This window comes from Rhipicephalus microplus, unplaced genomic scaffold (assembly GCF_043290135.1).
Source record: "Rhipicephalus microplus isolate Deutch F79 unplaced genomic scaffold, USDA_Rmic scaffold_14, whole genome shotgun sequence".
NCBI lineage: Eukaryota > Metazoa > Arthropoda > Arachnida > Ixodida > Ixodidae > Rhipicephalus > Rhipicephalus microplus.
The window spans coordinates 19,882,010-19,903,362 of NW_027464587.1; the positions used below are offsets into that span (position 1 = coordinate 19,882,010).

Genomic DNA, 21,353 nt, shown 5'->3' on the forward strand with positions numbered 1-21,353 from the left:
TGCATGAGACCACATTGCCGAACATCAAACATGAGACCATGACATCTTTCCGGAAAAACTGAAAGCAGCGACCTCTCAAGGGAAAGTTGCAAGCCGTTAAACTGTCGAAAATGCCCCAATGCTGCTGAAACACCTGAGCATTCCAGCGAGAAAACTGTGACTGCCAGCCCCAATCGCTCTGACGATTGATGGTTGGTAGGTATTCCTCAGAGTCTTGGCGCAACCCACCACGGGGGATCAGCCATGAAACGGACGGTATCCTCGCTTGTGAGATCGAATTGTTTACACAGCCTGGTTCTTTAGATAGGCATATGTAAAGAAAGAACAGATTGGTAAACAATATGTTAAAATAAAAAATAGAGTTAACAAAAAAAACGAGCAAGCTAATATAGTTTCGAATAAAGTGAATTTATGCCTCAGCTGAACATTCTATTCATTTTGTAGCCTTTAAAAGATCGCTTACGGCCTCGCAAACGTTCCTGTGGCAAAATCTCTTTTCAGTTGCTCCAAAGGAAAGGACCACCGGAAGAAATAAATTTAAATCCAAGCTACGGAGAGGTTCTTCTAACAGCCTCTTCCCTTGATTTGTATATAACCTGCATGTTAAAAGGAAATAATGAAGGAATTCACTCTAGTTCCAGTGAAGGCATAGCTAGACTGTGCCAGACCAGACCTGTGTAGATCTGGGAAGCCCGTGTGATATTTGGGAAGCCCATTGGTCGAAAGGCGGCTGCAAAGAAGGAGTTGTCTATACGTGCTCAGACGTCCACAGAGCCGTATATCTCGTATATACCGGACGTGCTGGCTCTATGTCATAAAGTTGACAACGACATGTCGGAGTCAAATAAGGTTTGCCACGTCCTCAAGGGTATAGCGGACGATGCGTTCAACCTACTAATGAGCTGGAACAGCGCGACCGTCGAAGAAATTATTCAGGAATAACGGCGTTTTGAACAGGTCAAAAGCAGGCATATTTCAAGAACATTCACTCAACTACCGAACACCACTGCGACGTCCTCCTGCGAAAATGGACTGACCTCTCATCGGCAGTCTTCACCGGTGTCTGAAATCACACGAATTGTCCAGCGAGAAATCGAAGCAGTTACACCTGCTCTTCCCAGCAACGGCCACGTCAGTTCGCAAGTAGTTCAGGTTTGCTTGGTACAGTCGATTGTGCGGGAATAACTCAGCAGTTTGGGCTTCGATGACTACGCCGTTGCTCAGTCTCGAACAATTGGCTTCCGTTCAAGGTCACCGCCTCACCCCCGGTCACCGTCTCGCCCCAGGTCACAGCCCCAGGAACGGTCTTTTCCATGCTCTCGCAATCCGGCCGAATGGCGGATGATCGGCCGATCTGCTTTAACTGCCGCCGCATAGGGAACGTCGCACGGTATTGCCGCAACTATTGGTCTTCGTCCCGAACACAATATAACACTGCTCGCCGCGCCGACAGCTACCCCCTTTTCTAGCCTCCTGCGCCGATCCCCGACAGCTACCACCACCTTCCACCCTTCGATGCCCCTGATACGCAGCACAGCCGCTCACCGTCACCTCGACTTCATCAGTCTCGTTCGCCACCTGCACGTCACCCGTCGTCCCCTTCTCCTCTACGACGACGCCCAACCTTCCCGCTCAATCTTCATCAGGGAAACTAAGCGATGCAGCTCTTAGAGGTGAAGCTGCGTCCTCGATATCGACCTTAAGCCCTGTCTTTGTACTTGTATTGTAAAGCCCTGTCTTTGTACTGTAAAGTCGATCGATGTCGACGTAAATGGCCTGACTGTTTCTGCGCTTATTGACACCGGGGCGGATATTTCTTTGATGAGTGCTCGACTTCGTCCTCGCCTGAAGAAAGTGCTCACACCGGCTGCTCCTGGTATTATTCGATTCACCGACGGAAGAAGTGTTACCATCACAAGGTTGTGCACAGCACGCATCACAATCGCCGATCAGCCCACATCTGTTCTCTTTGCAGTTATTGAGCAGTGCCCCAATGACCAGATTTTTGGATTGGATTTCTTGTCCACTCATGCCGCTGTCATCGACTGTGCAATCGGCGTTCTCCAACTTGAACTGCCTAAACTTGGGGCTGTGCCGTCTTCACGGTTACACCGCTTGTGCGCTGTTGATTATGTTAGGCTGTCACCACAAGCCACCACGCGTGTGGCCTTAACGATATCACCAGCTCTTCCCGACGGTGACTACATAGTGTCTCCATTAGTGAATGTGCTCCATGCCCGAAGTGTTGCTGTGCCGCATACCATCGTGACTGTCGTGGACAACTACGTTCAGCTTCCACTCCTCAACCATAGTAGTTCAACCAATGTTCTTCCGCAAGGCATTTCGTTAGCCCACGTTTCCCCTCTTGATGCATGTAACATCGTGGCATTAGACCCTGCAGACTGCTCATCCCCTATTGTAGCCAGCCGAGCAGCCGCACCTACCAAAGAAATCACGATGATGATTGCCCCTGATTTTCTGCCCTGTGGGGCCGCACAACTCCGCCACATTCTGACCACCTACCGAGGTATTTGCGACATAGATGACCACCCTTTAGGTCACGCCCGTTGTGCGTCATCAAATGCATACAGGTGATGCTAGCCCTGTTAGACAGCGACCATATTGTGTTTCTCAGTCTGATCGCCAGGTCATACAAGTAGAAGTCGAGAAGATGCTCTCGAAAGAAGTCATAGAGGCCTCTTCATGTCCATGGGCGTCGCCTGTTGTTTTAGTCAAAAAGAACGATAGCAGTTGGAGATTTTGCGTTGACTACCATACCTTGAACAAGATGACCCGCAAAGACGTATATCCGCTGCCACGAATCGACGACGCCCTTGACTGCCTTCTTGGCGCGCAATACTTCTTATCTATAGATCTTCATTCAGCCAACTGGCAAATTTTTGTCGACGACTTAGACGGGAAAAAAAGTGCCTTCGTCACACCGGACGGCCTTTATCAGTTCAAGGTTGTGCCTTTTGAGCTGTGCAACGCCCCGGCAACGTTCTAACGCATGATGGACTCTCTCCTTCGTGGTTATAAATGGTCCATCAGCCTTTGCTACCTCCACGATGTGATTGTTTCTTCCCCAACATTTGAAAGCCACCTAACTCGTTTGTCGACCATTCTAGCCATTTTTCGTTAAGAGGAACTCCAGCTGATTTCGAAAAAGTGCCATTTTGGCTGACGAGAAATCGCGGTCCTTGGTCATCGTTTAAGTGCTGCTGGCGGCCAACCAGACACCGACAAGATTACCCAGACCCTGTCTGGAACTTTCCTCGGCCTTCTTCTACCAAAGATGTTCATTGTTTTGTGGGCTTATGCTCGTACTTCAGATGTTTTATACGAAATTTTGCTACATTTGCACGACCACTAACAGGTCTTCTAAAAAATAACTCACCCTTCTCATGGGGCCAAGACCAAGCAGCTGTGTTTTCCACGCTAATCGACCTGCTCACTTCACCATCAATACTGGCTCACTTCGACCCACCCGAGACGACTGAAGTTCGCACAGACGGCAGTGATCGCGGCATCGGCGCTGTTCTCTCTCAACACCAGAGAGGTAAAACGCGTGTTATCGCGTATGCCAGCCACCTTCTCTCCACATCTGAGCGAAACTTTTTGATAACGGAGCGCGAGTGTATTCCGTTGGTCTGGGCTGTAGCGAAATTTCGCCCCTACTTGTATGGTCGGGAGTTTTCAGTTATTACGGACCAACCTGCTCTGTGTTGTCTGTGGTCGCTCAAGGAGCCAACTAATCGTCTAGGTCGCTGGGCTCTACGTTTCAGGAGTATAACTTCAACGTAATTGATAAGTCTGACAGGTTACACCAAGATGCCAATTATCTCTCGCGTTATCCGGTGGACCCTGCTAGCCTCGCTGTTCTTGAGAGCGATTCTTGTGTGCTCGCCATATCTGATTTGTGCGACATCTGCACAGAGCAGCGCCGGGACGCAACCCTGAAGACGGTCATTGAGCGAGTATCTTCAGGACATTCCGACCCTTCGCTCCGTGAATATGTCCTCCGCAACGAAATTCTGTATCGCAGCAACATGAAGCCTGATGGCCCGAAATTTTTTATTTATGCCCTGACACCTGTTTGCCATCATTCATCAACATCTGCACGATGCTCTGATGGCAGGACACCTGGGTTTTCACGCACCTATCATCACGTGCGGAAACGGTTCTTTTGGTCTGGCCTGTATCGATGTGTGCGCCGCTATGTCGCTGTTGGTGAGTGCTGCCAGCGTCGCAAACGTCCTGCTCAACGTGCGGCAGGCCTGCTCCAACCTATCGACATTCCCCCGGAATCATTCTTTGGCGTCAGCCTCGACTTGCTCGGACCTTTCCCGACGTCCGTATCAGGCAACAAATGGATCGCTGTCGCAACTGACTATGCGACCAGATACGCTATACTCGTGCCTTGCCAAGTAGCTGCGCTACAGACGTTGCAGACTTTCTACTGAATGACTTCATTCTGCGGCATGGGGCTCCACGCCAGCTTCTAACGGATCGTGGGTGCTGCTTCCTCACAAAAGTTATCGACGAAATCCTCCGTAGCTGCTCTACCGAAAATCACCTTACTAGTGCCTACCATCCCCCGACAAAGGGTCTCACGGGGCACCACATCTGAACTCTTCTTACAGGCATGTTGTCCATGTACGTCTCTGATGACCACTATGACTAGGGCGCAACGCTCCCCTACGTTACGTTTGCATACACTTAGTCAAGGCATGACACCACCGGCTATTCTCAATTTTTTCTTCTGTACGGCCGCAACCCTGCATTGCCATTCCACACAATGACTCGACTGCAATATATGTGAATGAGCACCTAACACCGCAAAACAAAAGGCTTCTCGGCGCTGCAGTAGCAAGTAAAAAGGAAGTGGCATGGAAGTTCGTGTGGACCAAAAACGGTGCGATTCTTGCTCGTTGAAATGAATTCTCTGAAACTCTTCGCATCCATTCCATGGCCGACCTTTTGAAAATGGTGCCAGTAACGCAGTTTCCCAGCCCACAAGAAGCAACCTAAGCCGTACTTGTTTCAATGGAAGTCACACCGCTTTTCACACCCACCAAGTTTAACAAATTTCTATCTCAAAACAGTCCGTGCATATAGATTATACATATCAACACGCGATCAGCTGTGAACAAGACAGACCAGCTACAATCTTTTTTAGACAGCTTTGCTTATTCCTTCGATCTTCTTATCTTATCAGAAACGTGGCATCGTTCGGATATCGACGTCATCTGCCTTCCCGGCTATGAATCATTTTTTTCCTTAATCGCCCTACGAAACGTGGTGGAGGTGTTGCGTTGCTTGTCCTTAATACTTACTCCTCATGTGTTATCTGAGCACAGTTCTAGCGATCCAAACATTGAAATGCTGACAGTTAGCTCCGGCAACCTAGCTTTTTGTCTCGTTTACCGTCCTCCTCAAGCCAACTTAGGCATGTTTTTTTTCCACCGTTTTGAGCGTGAATTAGCCTTTCATTCTGAGCATTTTTCGACATATATAGGCGGCGACTTTATTATAGACATGAGTGCAAGCAGTCCCGCGCAAGAAGAATAGCTAATTACTCTACAGTTGGCAAGTTTTCGTATTATTATCTGGGGCCCCACACGTGTCACCCTTAGTACTTCTACTAGCCTGGACTTAATTCTAACCATCGATGAAAACACGTTTCACGCCGGTCGTACTGCAGTAGATATTAGCGACCACCTACCTATCGTTAATTGCTCTTATTGAAAAGGAATCTAGCACCGAACACAAATTAAAAGCACGTCGACAGCTCATTTCGGGGAAAATCTTCAGCGCTTAATAACTCACATTGCATTAGTCAACTGGTCATCTGTTTTTCAGGAAGCCACAGCTGACGATGCTTATGACGAATTCCTATGACTTTTTCTCCCTATCTATCATGAATGTTTTCCTATTGTCGATATCTTGCCCACTAAAATGCTCGTAAACCATGGATGACTGCTCGCCTTATTCGGCAAGTAAAAAAGAAAAAACAAACTGTTAAATTGCTCCATGAGGCTGTTTGTTTGAGGGTGGTAAGCGGTTGTCAGAGTGTGTTGCGTGTAACAAGAACGCAAAATGTCGGCGATGACTTGGGATAGAAATGTACGGCCACGGTCTGTGAGAAGCTGTCTCAGAGCACCGAGAATCAATATAACGTCCCGTAACAAAAAGTGAGCGACGTCGGTTGCACAGCCGGTCGGTAGAGCTCGCGTAATAGCGTAGCGTGTAGCGTAGTCTATGATAACGGCTATCGATTCGTTTCCCAATGGCGATGTTAGAAAAGGACCAAGCAGGTCTAATGCAGCACGGTAAAATGGTTCCTAGGGTATGTCAATTGGTTGAAGATGGCCAGCGGGTAGCAGCGACGGTTTTTACGACGTTGGCATAGGTCACACGTGGTGACGTATCGGCGTACCGAGCGAGCAAGGCCTGGCCAGAAGAAACGGTGCCGGACTCGCGCGTACGTTCGGGTTATGCCAAGGTATCCAGCCGAGGGAGCGTCGTGAAGTTCGGTGAGAACACAGCAGCGCAAATGCTTAAACACAACATTGAGAAGGTCGGGCCCGTCCGGTCGGAAATTTCGACGGTATAGAACGCCCTCTTGAAAGACAAAGTAGTGAAAAGAAGCGTCATTTCGGGAGAATTCTATACGGCTGATGATGTCAAGCAGCACTGGATCGCGCTTCTGTTCTTCCCCAATATTTAGGAAGTCGGACATGGACAAGATATAGTTCTCCGTGGGCTCATCAGTGTGTTCAGTATCGTCGACAGTGTATCGGGAGATGCAATCGCCATCATGGTGTAAACGGCCAGATTTGTAGACCACCGAATAGAAAACTCTTGCAGGCGCAAAGCCCAGCGACCAAGGCGGCCTGATGGATCTTTCAGAGAGTTAAGCCAGCAGAGCGCGTGGTAGTCGATAACTACCGAAAATCGGCGTCCGTATAGATAAGGTCGAAATTTCGTCACTTCTCATACAAGAGCCGAGCACTCACGCTCTGTGATCGAATAGTTACGTTCAGGGGCAGAAAGGAGGCGGCTGGAATATGCAATAACGCAATCATGGCCATGTTGTTTCTGATCCAGCACTGCACCAATGCCATGTCCAGTTGCATCTGTACGGATTTCCCTAGGTGCAGCAGGGTTGAAGTGCGCCAGAATCGGAGGAGTAGTGGGAAGAGCCATGAGAGTCGAGAACGCAGAAGCCTCTTCGGAGCCCCATGAAAACGGGACGTCTTTCTTGAGTAGCTGCGTAAGCGGCCTCGCTATGTGCTCAAAATTTTTCATGAAGCGTCGGAAGTAGGAACATAGTCCGATAAAGCTGCGTACATCCTTCGCCAATCGTGGTAAAGGAAAGCTTTTGACGGCGCTGATTTTTGCCGTGTCTGGTTGTACGCCGTTGGCGTCTACTAAATGGCCAAATACTGTGATTTGATGGCGTTCGAAGTTATATTTGGACGAGTTGAGCTGCAGGCCAGCGCGACGGAAGATTCTCAAGATGGCTGAGAGGCGCTCTATATGAGTTTCATATGTTGATGGAAAAACGATGACGTCGTCTAAGTAGCAAAAACAGGTGGACCATTTGAATCCTCTGAGCTGGGAGTCCATCATTCGTTCGAAGGTGGCTGGAGCGTTACAAAGGCCGAAGGGCATGACCTTGAACTGATATAGACCATCGGGGGTGATGAATGCCATCTTTTTATGGTTTATTTCATATACCTCTATCTGCCAGTAGCCGGAACGAAGGTCTATGAAGGAAAAATAGTCGGACCCATAAAGGTAACAAAGCCCATCATCTATTTGTGGCAGGGGGTACATATCTTTTTTTGGTAATTTTGTTAAGGTGCCGATAATCAATGCAGAAATGCCATGCACTGTCTTTCTTGCAGACTAGCACTACAGGAGAAGCCCAAGGACTGCAGGATGGCTCAATGATGTCCTTGGCGAGCATTTTATCAAACTCACTTTGCATAATGTGACGCTTGGCCGCCGACACCCGATATGGACACCTATGATTAGGATGCTCATTAGCAGTGTTTATGCGGTGGGTCATACCAGTAGCTTTCCCCAACGGACGGCCGCTGAAGTAAAAAACGCCGATGTATGACAGCAGAACCCGCTGGAGCTCATCAGTCTGCTGCGGCGTTAAGTTGGCAGCAATCATCGACTTAATAACACTGTCGGAGCAAGTGGTAGATTGATGCTTAGCGTGGGGGTCAGAAGGAGCGGCCATCGTGAAAACATTAACCGCATTGTCGTCTAAGGTGCAGAGCAGCGCCAAAGAGATCCCTTGTGGCAGCACTTGAGGTGTCAAGCTAAAGTTAACAACTGGGAGGCACGTAGAATTTCCTGCGATGGACAGAATGGTGTGCAGTAATATAATGCTGCGGTTTATGAGGAAATCGGTGACAGGGGTCAGAACATAGTGACCGTCGGGAACTGGTGGTATTGAGACGAGCTCTATGTAGGTCAGTGTCTGTGGAGGGAGGCGCGCGTGTCCCGTTGTGCAGAGATGACTTGGCTGTTCTGCAAGAGGTTCTGTTGCAAGAAAGTGTAGACGGAGCAAACTGGTCGAACAGTTTATGAGGACAGAGTGCGCTGACAGGAAGTCGAGGCCTAAGATTACGTCGTGGGGGCATTTATCAAGGATGGTGAAGGGAACAACTGTGTTTCGATCCGCAATGCTTACACGAGTGGAGCACATTTCAACGATAGATGCTATTTCGCCATCCGCAACACGGAAGAACTGAGTGGTGGCAGGTGTGAGAACCTTCTTGAGCTTTCGGCAAAATTCACTCGTCATCACGGAAAGTTGAGCGCCGGAGTCGACAAGAGCAGTGACAGGTACGCCATATATTTGTACGCCTTTAAGGTTCCGTTTTGTCGGTATTGTCAAGAGAGGATTTTCGGTCAGTCTGAGCGATGCAGCGCCACCTCCAGGATTGCAACACTTAGTTTTCCGTCGGAGAATTTCGTGGGAAGGCGGGAGAAGACGGTCGGTGGGGCTGTGGAGAACGAGACTGGCGACGTTGGGGGGATGGAGAGTGGGAGTAGCAGTGTTCAGTAGCTGGTGCCTGGGCAAAATGATCTCGGCTGGTCTCAAGGCTATAGGCAGGACGTGCATAAATGGGACGAGAGGAGGCTTGTGCAGGAGGACCCCAGTGGCTTCTGCAATGGCGAGAAATGTGCCTGATTTGGTGACACGAGAAGCAGATTGACTCGTCACCGTGTGTTCGCCATGCGGACGGATTACGGAACGTTAAGGAAGGGCCCGTCGGGAAGGGACGTGCAGGCGTGTATTGGGGCTGGCACTCGGTGCGGGGAGGTGGTGAGATAGTGGGAATTCCCAAGCTGGCAATTTCCTGCCGGACGAATGCTTGAATGAGGGCAACGTAATTGGAAGAGAGGGGTCAGGGGAAGTTGATCCTACCTTAGCTGGAGCAGCCGCTTCAAGTTCGCGCCTGACAAGTCACGTCAAGCTGTCACACGTGTCTGGTGGATGATATGTGTCGAGACACGAGGACATCGCAGCGGTGTTCGGAAGGCGCTGGAACTAATGGGAGATAGCTTGTTGGAACCGGCGGCATTCTTGAATGATCACATCAACAGATGACACATTGTTGAATACACTCAGGTTGAAAACATCGTCGGCGATAACCGTTAGGATATACGCAAGTTTTTCAGTCTCGGACATGTTTTCGTCAGCTTGGTGGCATAGTGAGAGGACAGCGTGAATGTAACCGATGTAGGGCTCCACGGAAGATTGTGCGCGAGTTGACGACTCATTTTTCGCAGCTTAACTAGGACCAAAGGTGTTGCCAAAAAGCTCACGGGTCTTTTCCTTGAAGTTGTCCCAGCATGTTATGTCATGCTCGTGGTTGTCAAACCAAACACGAGGGGCTCCGTCGAGATAAAAGATGACGTTTGCGAGCATAAGTGTTGTATCCCACCTGTAAGTAGCGCTGACGCGTTCGTAGAGGCGTATCCATATGTCGACGTCGGAATCCTCACGGCCCGAGAACATGCCGGGGTCCTTGAGGGCGGGAAGCGTCACAAAAGTTGTTGCGGGCGCTGGGTTGACAGGCGGGGCAGAAGGGTGGGCGACCGGGGCAGATTTAGCGGAGTCTTGAGTGGTCATGTTGAAAGCCGCGAGGGAGCGTGCGCTTCGGAGTTCCATGGCGAGTACGGGGATCGCACAACTCCACCAAATATGGTACGAGAAGGAGACCGACTCGGAGGGGTAGTCAGAGATATATTGACAGCCAGTTAAGCGAGCAGCGTCAGCCACACAGATTAGCTCGCGCCAGTCTATATGCTTTGTCTTCTTGAACTCCCTGCACTGGCACGTAGCCATATTAATGAGATCTAACAGACAGTAATACCAAGAAATGTATAGGAGAAGTATTAGAACCAATGTAATGTAAATAAGAAGACAGAAAAGTGGGTGAAAAGATAACATGCCGTCAGCATCGTACGCGTTATTCGAAGGTCGTAGGTTCCTGCTCACTGCAAGTTATCTTTTCACTCACTTTTCTTTCTTCTTATTTACATTACATTGGTTCTAATGACTTCCCCTATACATTCTTTGGCATTATTGTCTGTTAGATTTGACACACACACACACACACACACACACACACACACACACACGCATATATATATATATATATATATATATATATATATCCGTGAGCGGTCACAACGTGGTTTATTTCGACGTTTCGGCCTAGAGTCTGGCCTTCATCAGGATTAAAGGTACAGTTTGTTCGTGCTCAGCTTTATACAATCTCAAAACAGAAGGAAAGGAAAGAGGGAAAAGACAGAAAAAAGAAAGAAGAAAAAAAGAAAAAAGAATAAAAACGAGAAAAAAAAGAATATAAGGTGGGCTGCTGCCCTCAGGCGCCCCTCTTCCACTCTTCCTTCCACGTCCCCCTTCATCTCTTTCCCCTTTCTCCCTTTCACCTTTCTGATGTCAATGCTCTGTGTATGCTTCCTTGCATTATCGCATTCTTCCCGACCAGACGGTGCCTCCTGGCCCTGGCGGTTCGGTGTGGGGCAAAAAAGAGCTTTTTTAGGAAGTTCTAAGCCTTTAACTACTCGGAGCCCTGTCAACATTTCGTCGTAGAAAGAGGGGTACCGCGTATTGTGGCAGAGGCTGGTAAGCGGGCATTTTAGGAAGTTTTAAGCCTTTAACTACTCTGGGTCCCGTCAACATTACGTCGTAGAAAGAGGGGTTCCGCGTATTGCGGCAGAGGCTGGTAAGCGGGCGCAATGCGAATTCCTTGCCCTCCCGGCTGTGCACAGGGTTGCTGTTGGGCATGTCACGCATGGCAGAATTGATTGGGTAGTAAAATAAAACAGACACAGACAACAGCTGCACTTAGGAAGAGTAGTTACACTTGGAATTGTTTTGAGTTGTCCAGTGCCCTTCGCAGCTGCAGTGCCGTGAACTCAGTTACTTTTTTCATTATTGCCGTTATTGTTTTCTAATTCTTTTATTCCTGCAAGTGTTCCAGGATTCTCATTTATTCCTCTATCGAGGGTGTTAAATCGGTGGATAAGGTATGACTCTCGTTCCTCACGTTCTCGATTTTATATATATATATATATATATATATATATATATATATATATATATATATATATATATATATATATATATGTAGGTTGTATACGAGGGACTATTATTCAGCTGCCCGCTCATAATAAGTTCACGTGCTACGTGACGCCAAACATGCGCATGAAAGAGTGTTTTCACACTCGTCGCTTGGCTTATAGATGGCGCTCACTGTCACTCCTACCTCTAAATTCACATATAAACTCAAAAAAGTGGATGGAGGGAAGGCCGCTGTGGTAGCTCAGTGGTTAGAGCATCGAACGCGTTATTCGAAGGTCGAAGTTTCGATTCCTGCTCACGGCTGGTTATTTTTTCCTCCACTTTTCTTTCTTCCTATTTACATTCCATTGGTTCTAATAACTTCCCCTGTACATTTCTTGGCATTACTGTCTGTTAGATCTCATTAATATTGTGTTAAAACACGGAAAAACGAGCCCTTAGGTATACACTTCTTTCCCTTATTTCATTAAAAGAGGGTCTCGTACTGGCAGACTTGGTGTCATTAGGTTGTATACGATGGACTATGAATCAGCTGCCCGCTCATAATAAGTTCACGTGCTACGTGACGCCAAACATGCGCATAACAGAGTATTTTCACACTAGTCGCTTGGCCTATAGATGACGCTGACTGTCACTCCTACCTCTAAATTCACATATAAACTAAAAAAAAGTGGATGAAGGGAAGGCCGCAGTGGTAGCTCAGTGGTTAGAGCATCGAACGTGTTATTCCAAGGTCGTAAGTTCGATTCCTGCTCACGGCTGGTTATTTTTTCCTCCACTTTTCTTTCTTCCTATTTACATTCCATTGGTTCTAATAACTTCCCCTGTACATTCCTTGGCATTACTCTCTGCTAGATCTCATTATTATTGTGTTAAAACACGGAAAAACGAGCCCTAATTAGTATACACTTTTTTCCCTTATTTCATTGAACGAGGGTCTCGTACTGGCAGACTTGGTGTCATTAGGTTGTATACGATGGACTATGAATCAGCTGCCCGCTCATAATAGGTTCACGTGTTACGTGACGCCAAACATGCGCATAAAAGAGTGTTTCCACACTCGTCGCTTGGCTTATAGATGGCGCTGACTGTCACTCCTACCTCTAAATTCACATATAAACTCAAAAAAGTGGATGGAGGGAAGGCCGCTGTGGTAGCTCAATGGTTAGAGCATCGAACGCGTTATTCCAAGGTCGTAGGTTCGATTCCTGCTCACGGCTGGTCATTTTTTTCATCCACTTTTCTTTTTTCTTATTTACATTCCATTGGTTCTAAGAACTTTCCCTGTACATTTTTTGGCATTACTGTCAGTTAGATCTGACAATTATTGTGTTGAAACACGGAAAAACGAGCACTTAGGTATTCATTTCTTTCCCTTTATATATATATATATATATATATATATATATATATATATATATATATATATATATATATATATATATGAGCAGGATCCGAACCTTCGAGCTTCTAATAACGTGTACGATGTTCTACCACTGAGCTACCACGACAGCTATCCCCCAGCCACTTTATTGGGTATCTATGTGAATTTAAACGTGGGAGTGTCAGATAGTGCCATCTGTAGCCATGCCAGCGAGTGTGGCACACTCCTAATGAGCCTGTTGGGCATCACGTAGCACCTGAACTTATTATGAGCTGGTAGCTGACAAATAGTCCCCCGTCCCGTATACAACCTAAAAGTCACCAAGTCTGTCAGTACGAGACCCTCAATAATGAATAAGTGAAAGAAGTGTATACTTAAGGGCTCTCGTTTTTTGGTCTTTAGACACAATGATAATGAGATATAACAGACTATAATGCCAAGGAACGTATAGGGGAAGATATTAGGCCAATAGTAATGTAATTGTTAAGAAATAAAGGGGGTGCAAACATAAATTGCCGTAGGCAGGATATGTATATATATATATATATATATATATATATATATATATATATATATATATATATGTATATATATATATATATATATATATATATATATATATAGCCAGAATTTTTTGAGGAGGGAGAGGGGTGTGGCAGAACGACTAAATTAGTTCACATAAAAAACAGCGCCAATAACGAGAGAATCTCTCTCGCCAATCTCTCGTTATTGGCGCTGTTTTTTATGTGAATCATGTCGTACCAACTCGCCCAAGCAACCACGTTGACTAAATTAGGCAATTTGTGGTCGCTGTGAATGCGCGTAAATAGTTTTCTAAAAAGTTAAATTGCGAAAACAGTTCGTGGTGTACGGGGTTCACATTCCCTTCCTCTCTCCTCTTTACTTATGGCTTCCTGGTTCAGCGTGCATTCCAATAAATTCTAATAAATTGGTTCAGGTATTCTGAATATTGTACACGCCTAGCCAACGAACGAGGAGGGAAGACAAAAAAAAATCAGTATAAGACACACCGATTCTGAATGATTTTGATCTCTTACAAGGGCTTTTATGAAGCTCAAATTCAGTAAATTGGCGTGCCATACTTCAAGGGCTATGCCAATATGTGCTAGACATGAATGATGGGTAGGTAGGAATAAATCTTTATTAAGAAAGCGGGATGAAGGAACAGAAGCGCATAGCAGTTTGAGCACGCGGCGCGTGGCTCTTTCGGTACTATGCGACTGCAGCACCGCCGCTACGGGCAACGCGGAAAGAATCAGGCGGCGAGGTGCGGTCACGCCCCTCAACCCTTCTAGTACACTCTAACAAAGGTCCCTTCGCACGTTGCTATGGCCACGTTTGCGAAAAAAAGCGCGCTGCTGACACACAATGTAGAAAGAATTGCGATAATTGTTCGCGCTTTTTTGTGTGTACTTGTTCGCTCGTTTCGTCCCTCTTTCTTTCTGTTTGAAGAGAGCGCTTCAGGTGTCGAGCTGCGATAGTTGTTAGTCCGCAATTGTGCAGTGCATTCCAGTTTCATGCGTGCTTTCTGCTTGAGGTGTGCGATGCAAGTTTTAAGCTTCCTGCCATTCCTAACATGACTGAAATTTGTTGCTGTTACTAAAACAATGCAAAAAAAAATCAGCGCTCAGTTAACAATGTAAACACACGTTTCACTTTCGTATTATACTGATTCCCATACAGGTGGGGTGGGGTCAGCCACGTTTTTTCTAGAGTGAACCCAAGTCATTGGCAGTTCCCGAGTCACTAAGTTACTTTCCGTTAGCCCTAAGACCTACCTGTTAAATATCATGAAAACCCGTTCTAAGCACGCACTGGATAGCACTAGAGAGATCACGCCTCGCCGTCTCACACACTTTTTTTCTGGAGTTTTGTCACTTTCTTTACTGATTGGGCAGGGGGGGGGGGGGGGTTTGGTGGCTGTGGAGCCGCTGTAGAGTATTTTCAATAAATTTGTATATAATTCGTTCACGGCTGGATTCAGCGGCCAATAAAACGAAATTTGATGAACTGCGCAGGTACGACCTACTGAATTCGTCGGTGTGTTTGAAAGCATAAATGTCTCTGCCTTCCTAATTTGCCTGATCATTGTTTTTTCATTGTGGCAGTGCTTATGTTACCTAATAATTTTGTAGTAAAACAATGTATTACACTATGCCTGCTTCCTATTTTAGCCTGTACTCTAAGAAAAGATTTAAAGTATAATGTCCACATTGTTTACCGTCTTGTAACCGCTGAGTGAGACGTTGGACCCACACTTAGCAACATCGTTTCACACCCTTAGGGTGGCTCCTCCGTTTCGACTGAAACCAGTCACACACATGGCACCAGGCAATATGACACGGTACCTATGGGTGGCTGCCATTGGCGCAGTCAGCGAGTAGCACACCGAGCCCGTGCCCCCCCCCCCCCCCTCCCGAAAGCTTATTTCACCATGGCATACAAAGCAAAAAACAAATGAAAAGTTTGCATCGTGAGCCTGTCGTCAACTGATTTCGTCAATGCCACCACCATGAGATAACATCACATTAAAATCTGGTCCTCATTCTGTGTACGCACAGCTGACAAGATCATTTCGCGATTACCCATTTTTGGAATTGTCATATCGTATTTTAACTATAAACCAAAATTGAAGGTGAAGCTCAACCGAACTAGAAATGAACTCGCCCCCCCCCCTCAATTACCTAACATTTCAAACGATGCTTCCGAAAATAACTACACTGAACATGATAAGTGATTCGTAGTTGCCTGCCGCACTGGACGGTTCTCACGGAGAGACTAGAATGGCACCAGAGCATCCCAGGATGCTGGAAGCGTTCACACGGTGCATTTTGGCTTATACGCACCACGGTCTCGACGAGGTTGACCCTCTGTTGGCGCAGCTTGTACAGCAGGCCCATGACGTCGACATGCTTCTCGGCCCGCGCCATGTCAAGTGCCAGTTCCATCAGGACGATGGTGCCCGTACGGCCAACCCCAGCGCTGTTTGAAAAGGGAGGAGCACAATCGAGATGGCTGGCACCAGTGGACACCTTGCGGTAGACCTGAGGCGTTTTTATGAACTTTCTGTCTAACTTGAGTAGGCCATGACGTCTTGGTGTCATGGAATTTACCTGATAGATTGTTGCACACTGACGTTAACCTTATTTATATGCTTGCATACTGGAACTGCTGGGGGAAGTGCAATTCAGCGCCAACGTAAGAGCCAAATGTGCTTCAATATTGCTTGTTTCTGGGTGAGTCGGCCAGACGTAATTAAAAAAATTGGCAAATTCCACGTACAGTGGAAACCAACGGTATGCCCAGCACGAATGAGGAAGGTTGATATGTCACTTTAGCATCAGCACAAGGTTACGTGGCGGACGTACATTATGCCGTACACGACTTCCATGTCATGGTTATCATGTTTGGACGTGCCATTTACCTTCATCGTTTTGTCAGACCACGTCACGCCAAATTTGATATATGTAGAGCTATCGAAACGGCCACGAGTGCACTTAAGTGTAGCAAGTAGTCATGTGTTACATGAAACGCACATCATGATTGTCATGTTTGCAGCAGTCATATGCTTTCATCATTCATCCACGTCCTGTAATAAGAAATTTGGCGTATGTGAAGCCAGCGAAACGGTCGCGAGCATGTGATGAACATGGAACGTAGTCGTGTTCTTGCATGGCACGCATGCCATGATCATCATGTTTGCACCAGTCATATACCTTAGTCAACCATTCACGTCACGTAACACCAAATTTACTATATTTGAAGCTAAGGAAACAACCGCGAGCACCCTATTAACATAGCATGTAGTCATGACACGCATGTGATGATTATCATGTTTCGACGTGTCAATTACCTTCGTGATCCATTCACCTCTGGTAATACCAAATTTGGTAGATGTGAAGCTAACGAAACGGCCAGCCACGAGCGCATCATGAACGTTGATTGTAGTCATGTTCTTACATATGAGACATCTCATTATTATCGTGTTTGCATCATTCACATACCTTTGTCATTCATTCATGTCCCGTAATACCAAGTATGGTATATGTGAAGCTAGCGAAACGGCCATGAGCGAACCTTGATCGTGTAATATAGTCATGTTCTTATATGACACATATCTCAATATTATGTTTCGAATAGTCATATACCGTCGTCATCCATTTACGTCTTCTAATACTAAATTTGGTATATGTGAAGCTGGCTAAATGACCACGAACGCACCATGAGTCATGATTTACACAACATGCATGTGATTATTTGCAAGTTAGGGTCTGTCACTTTTGTTTGCCGTGCAGTTATGTCATACCATGCCAGTTTTGCGTTATGTCATGTGAACGAAACCACCGCAAGAGCCGCAAAACTATGAAATGCAAATCAAGACAATCATAGCGTACGGGCCATGATTTTCACGTTATGACTAATCACTTATGTTTTTCGTACAGTCATGTCATGCCATACGAATTTTGGTATCGATACCATAATCGAAACAGCCATGAGAGCTAAACGTCGTAGGCGGATAGATAGATAAATAAATAAATAAATAAATAAATAGATAGATAGATAGATACATAGATAGATAGATAGATAGATAGATAGATAGATAGATAGATAGATACATAGATAGATAGATAGATAGATAGATAGATAGATAGATAGATAGATAGATAGAATGATAGATAGATAGATAGATACATACATAGATAGATAGATAGATAGATAGATAGATAGATAGATAGATAGATAGATAGATAGATAGATAGATAGATAGATAGATAGATAGATAGATAGATAGATAGATAGATAGATAGATAGATAGATAGATAGATAGATAGATAGATAGATAGGCTCAATGTCTCCGAGGTTCGCTAAGAAATGCTTCGCACTTAGCAAGGTACTGCACAAAGGAAATAAGGAAATAAGGTACGACGACGGGTGCAGACTCGCGACTGAGTTTTATTGAAAGGAAAACGAATATTTATACGACACAGACCGCTGATTCATCTGCGCACACGCGACAAACCTACTCTAGTTATCTTACAATCTTATATAGGTGTCACTGTCACAAATATCTTTTGTTTCGTGATGAATTCAGTCTGCACGAGCTTTTCTGCCAGGGCGACCCCGACTGCCTTACGGCAGTTGTGGTAGTTGTGGCGGAGAAGCTTCTCCAGAGGTACAAGGCGAGTGCAGCTCTGGTTTGCGAGGGTCGTAAAAAAATGCGACTGGTTGTTATCCCTACACAACCTGAATAATGTTGCCAATTTAATGGTGTGTTTTCGGTATTGTTTGCACCCGCCAAGTTGGTTTCAGTAGGGCGCCACAATGCCTCTGCAAAAAAAAACATCATAGCGTATCCACGCATTGATTGATGATGAGTCGAACGAAGCGTCCGTCAGCCCGTCCATGCTTCCATCTGTTCGTTCGTTCTTACTTCTGTCCGTCCGTTAGTCCGTTCATTCATCCATCCATCTGTCTGTCTGTCTGTCTGTCTGTCTGTCCGTCTGTCTGTCTGTCTGTTCATGTATCCATCTGTCCGTAAGTCCGACGTCTATTCATCCGTCCGTCCGTCTGCTAGTCTGTCCGTCTGTGCGTCCATCTAGTGAACACTCCCAGTACCGCGATCTCCTACCTCGCATCTCCTGTGGCACATACCCGACCACGCAGCAAGACCGTCGTTACCATTGTGGTGTCTGCATCCACTGGAAGCCCTGGTAACAATCCCCAGAATGCAAAAGAAGAAAATTTTGTTAAATTTGGCCCTAAAACAAACAACATTACTGTTTGTGAGAAACACAGTGGACGCATTCACATTTACGCGGATGGGCCAGTCACTTCAACAAGTTCAACAGGCGCAGTGATAATTCCGAAAAAAACCCATCACGATAAAGTTCAGGACCTCGCATCTGACATCATCCACGGTGGCAGAACTCGCCGCCATTCGTGCTGCTCTGGAGTTGCTAGTTGAAGAACCACAACAGACATGGTCAATTTTCTTCGACTCCATAGCAGCCCTCCAGGGCATTGCCCTGCCATATCGTCATGAACCAAACGAACAGCTAGTTGCTGAAATACGACTGCTTCATCATTGGGCTATGAGAAACAACATGACATAGCGTATCAATGGATACCAGGCCACTGCAGCATTGATGGAAACGACCGTGCAGATGAAGCAGCCCGATATGCTCATGATGATGCCCCTTGTGCAGCTATACCATTATCAAGAACGGACGCCGCTGCAAGGTTTTGATCACTTGCACGAGAACTGACACTCGCACAGTGGAATTCACTGGCATTCACCAACGTTCGCCTTCATATTTTGGACCCACACCTACAGCTTTGTCTTCCATCAGGAATAACCAGAGCTGAGGAGACACTTTTGTGCCGTCTGTGGATTGGGGTGGCCTTTACGAATGCTTATTCGTTCCGAATCGGAATGGCGAGCAGCCCGACATGTGACAACTGTGCATGCGCAGAAACTTTCTCCCATCTTCTCTGCGAATGTCCTCGCTTCAGCGTTACAAGAAAAGAACTGTCGAAAGCTTTAGGTAGACTAGACAATCGCCAATTGTCGGAAGAAAAGGTATTAGGACACTGGCCGAAGCCGTCCTCTGCACGCAAGGCATTGAGAGCGTTGTTGCGCTTTCTGTGGGCAAGTGGTCTTAGAGACAGACTGTAAGCAGCGTTTTGGATCATCTGGTGAGCTTCTCTCTCCTTTTTTACAACGTCTCTTTTCTCTGTTCTTTTACCCCCCTTACCCCCTTCCCCAGTACAGGGTAGCCTGCCGGTCTGAGAATTGGCTTACCTCCCTGTCGTTCCTCTTTCATTCCTCCTCCTCCTCCTCGCGATCTAAGGCGGGTATGTGCCACTGGTGGCTAGGTACAACCTGTTGCAAAAAACAGTGGCACTGGCCCCGCGCCATACCTGATTACTGGACCAGTGTCCGTGTGGCGCTGACACTGGGACAGTGCCGCGCTGCACGAGGCACGCTGGCGCTGCACACTGCGACACCTATTATCCGCCAAAAGCTGGCTTTTATATTGTGTTTAGAATTTTCGGTCATGCGCATATCGTAGTTAAGGCTTAAGAACGCACGCAGTGAAAAAAGAAAAAAAAGAAAAAAAACTTAGTGAGCCGGAGTCGAAGCTATGCCCTTAGCACATCACGTATTCTGAGCCAAACACGTTGCCCACTACTCCACACCAGATTTTTTCTTTATTACCTGTTTTTTACAGGTGTTCACACGGAAACATGAATGATAAAATACACTTGGACCAATATTTGATCGGAAGTGCTCACATTTAAATTTTTTCAGGTTGCACAATTCCTCTAACATTGTTATCCAGCTGGGAGGTTCTTCTTGTTGTTTATACACCTTAGTGATATACCGCATATTTGCAATGAAGTTCTCCCGGACTGGACGTATGTTCTGGTCAAGATGTCTGTAAGCCATCGTGGTCTGCCAGATGCTGTGAAGGCTAATTAACATAACCATGTCGTATGTATGCCGTCGTCATAATGCACACAGAGAAAACAAATGCCATGGCTTGTAATGGGGAGATCTTTTTTTCAATGTTCTTTGAAGGATGTCCCCATAAAAGACAGCGTCCCAGCAATGAATAAACACATGGTCTATTGTCTCAGGGGTTTTACAAAATAAACAATTGGTTGTCCATGGTACATTGATTCACTTGTCCACTAGCCACTGCTTTACGGGGAGAGTCCCGGAATGCAATTTAAAAAAGACAGTTTTTGCCCCTGCTTTTACTTTCATCCTTTTGACCCTTTTCAAAACGTCCTGACTGGGTCCTCCAATAAACATAGATCGGTACAAAGGTGTTGGGAACAAGACATCACGGAGATCCCTGTACAGATTTTCTCGCTTAACAGTGGCAAGATATTCCAGCAAAAAACGCACTTTCAAAAGCTCAAAAGAATCTATAACTCCTCTCAAAAAACCAGTCACATATCGACACATATCACTGTTTGTAGACACAACAAAATCTGGGATGCGTGATGACAGCCTTACTTTTATCACTGTTTGCAGAAATTTGTTTCTTCGATCGCGAAGGAAAATAAACCGAGAGACAACTTGTGTAATAAATAAATGACATAAACCGACCCCGCCATTGCTAACGGACTGGAATAAATTAGACCGGCGTGTACGTTCCTACGGCAATTTCCACACAGATACAGCAAAAATCCTGTGAAGCTTCTGTACATTGACACGTGACATGCAAATAACTTGCGTTACATACCAGATTTTCGATATCAAAAACATGTTGCATACGTGCGAATATAGACAGATCC

General features: G+C 46.2%; 1 protein-coding gene across 5 annotated transcripts in view; it reads right to left on the reverse strand.

Moving 5' to 3' along the window:
• Window positions 1–21,353, reverse strand: part of LOC119180589 (receptor-type tyrosine-protein phosphatase kappa) — a 631,290-nt gene that overhangs the window by 298,755 nt on the left and 311,182 nt on the right. For all 5 annotated transcript variants that reach the window (XM_075882906.1, XM_075882909.1, XM_075882908.1 and 2 more), the window contains one exon: window positions 15,893–16,028. In XM_075882906.1, the coding sequence (XP_075739021.1) occupies window positions 15,893–16,028 (136 nt within the window). The remainder of the gene's footprint in view (window positions 1–15,892; window positions 16,029–21,353) is intronic.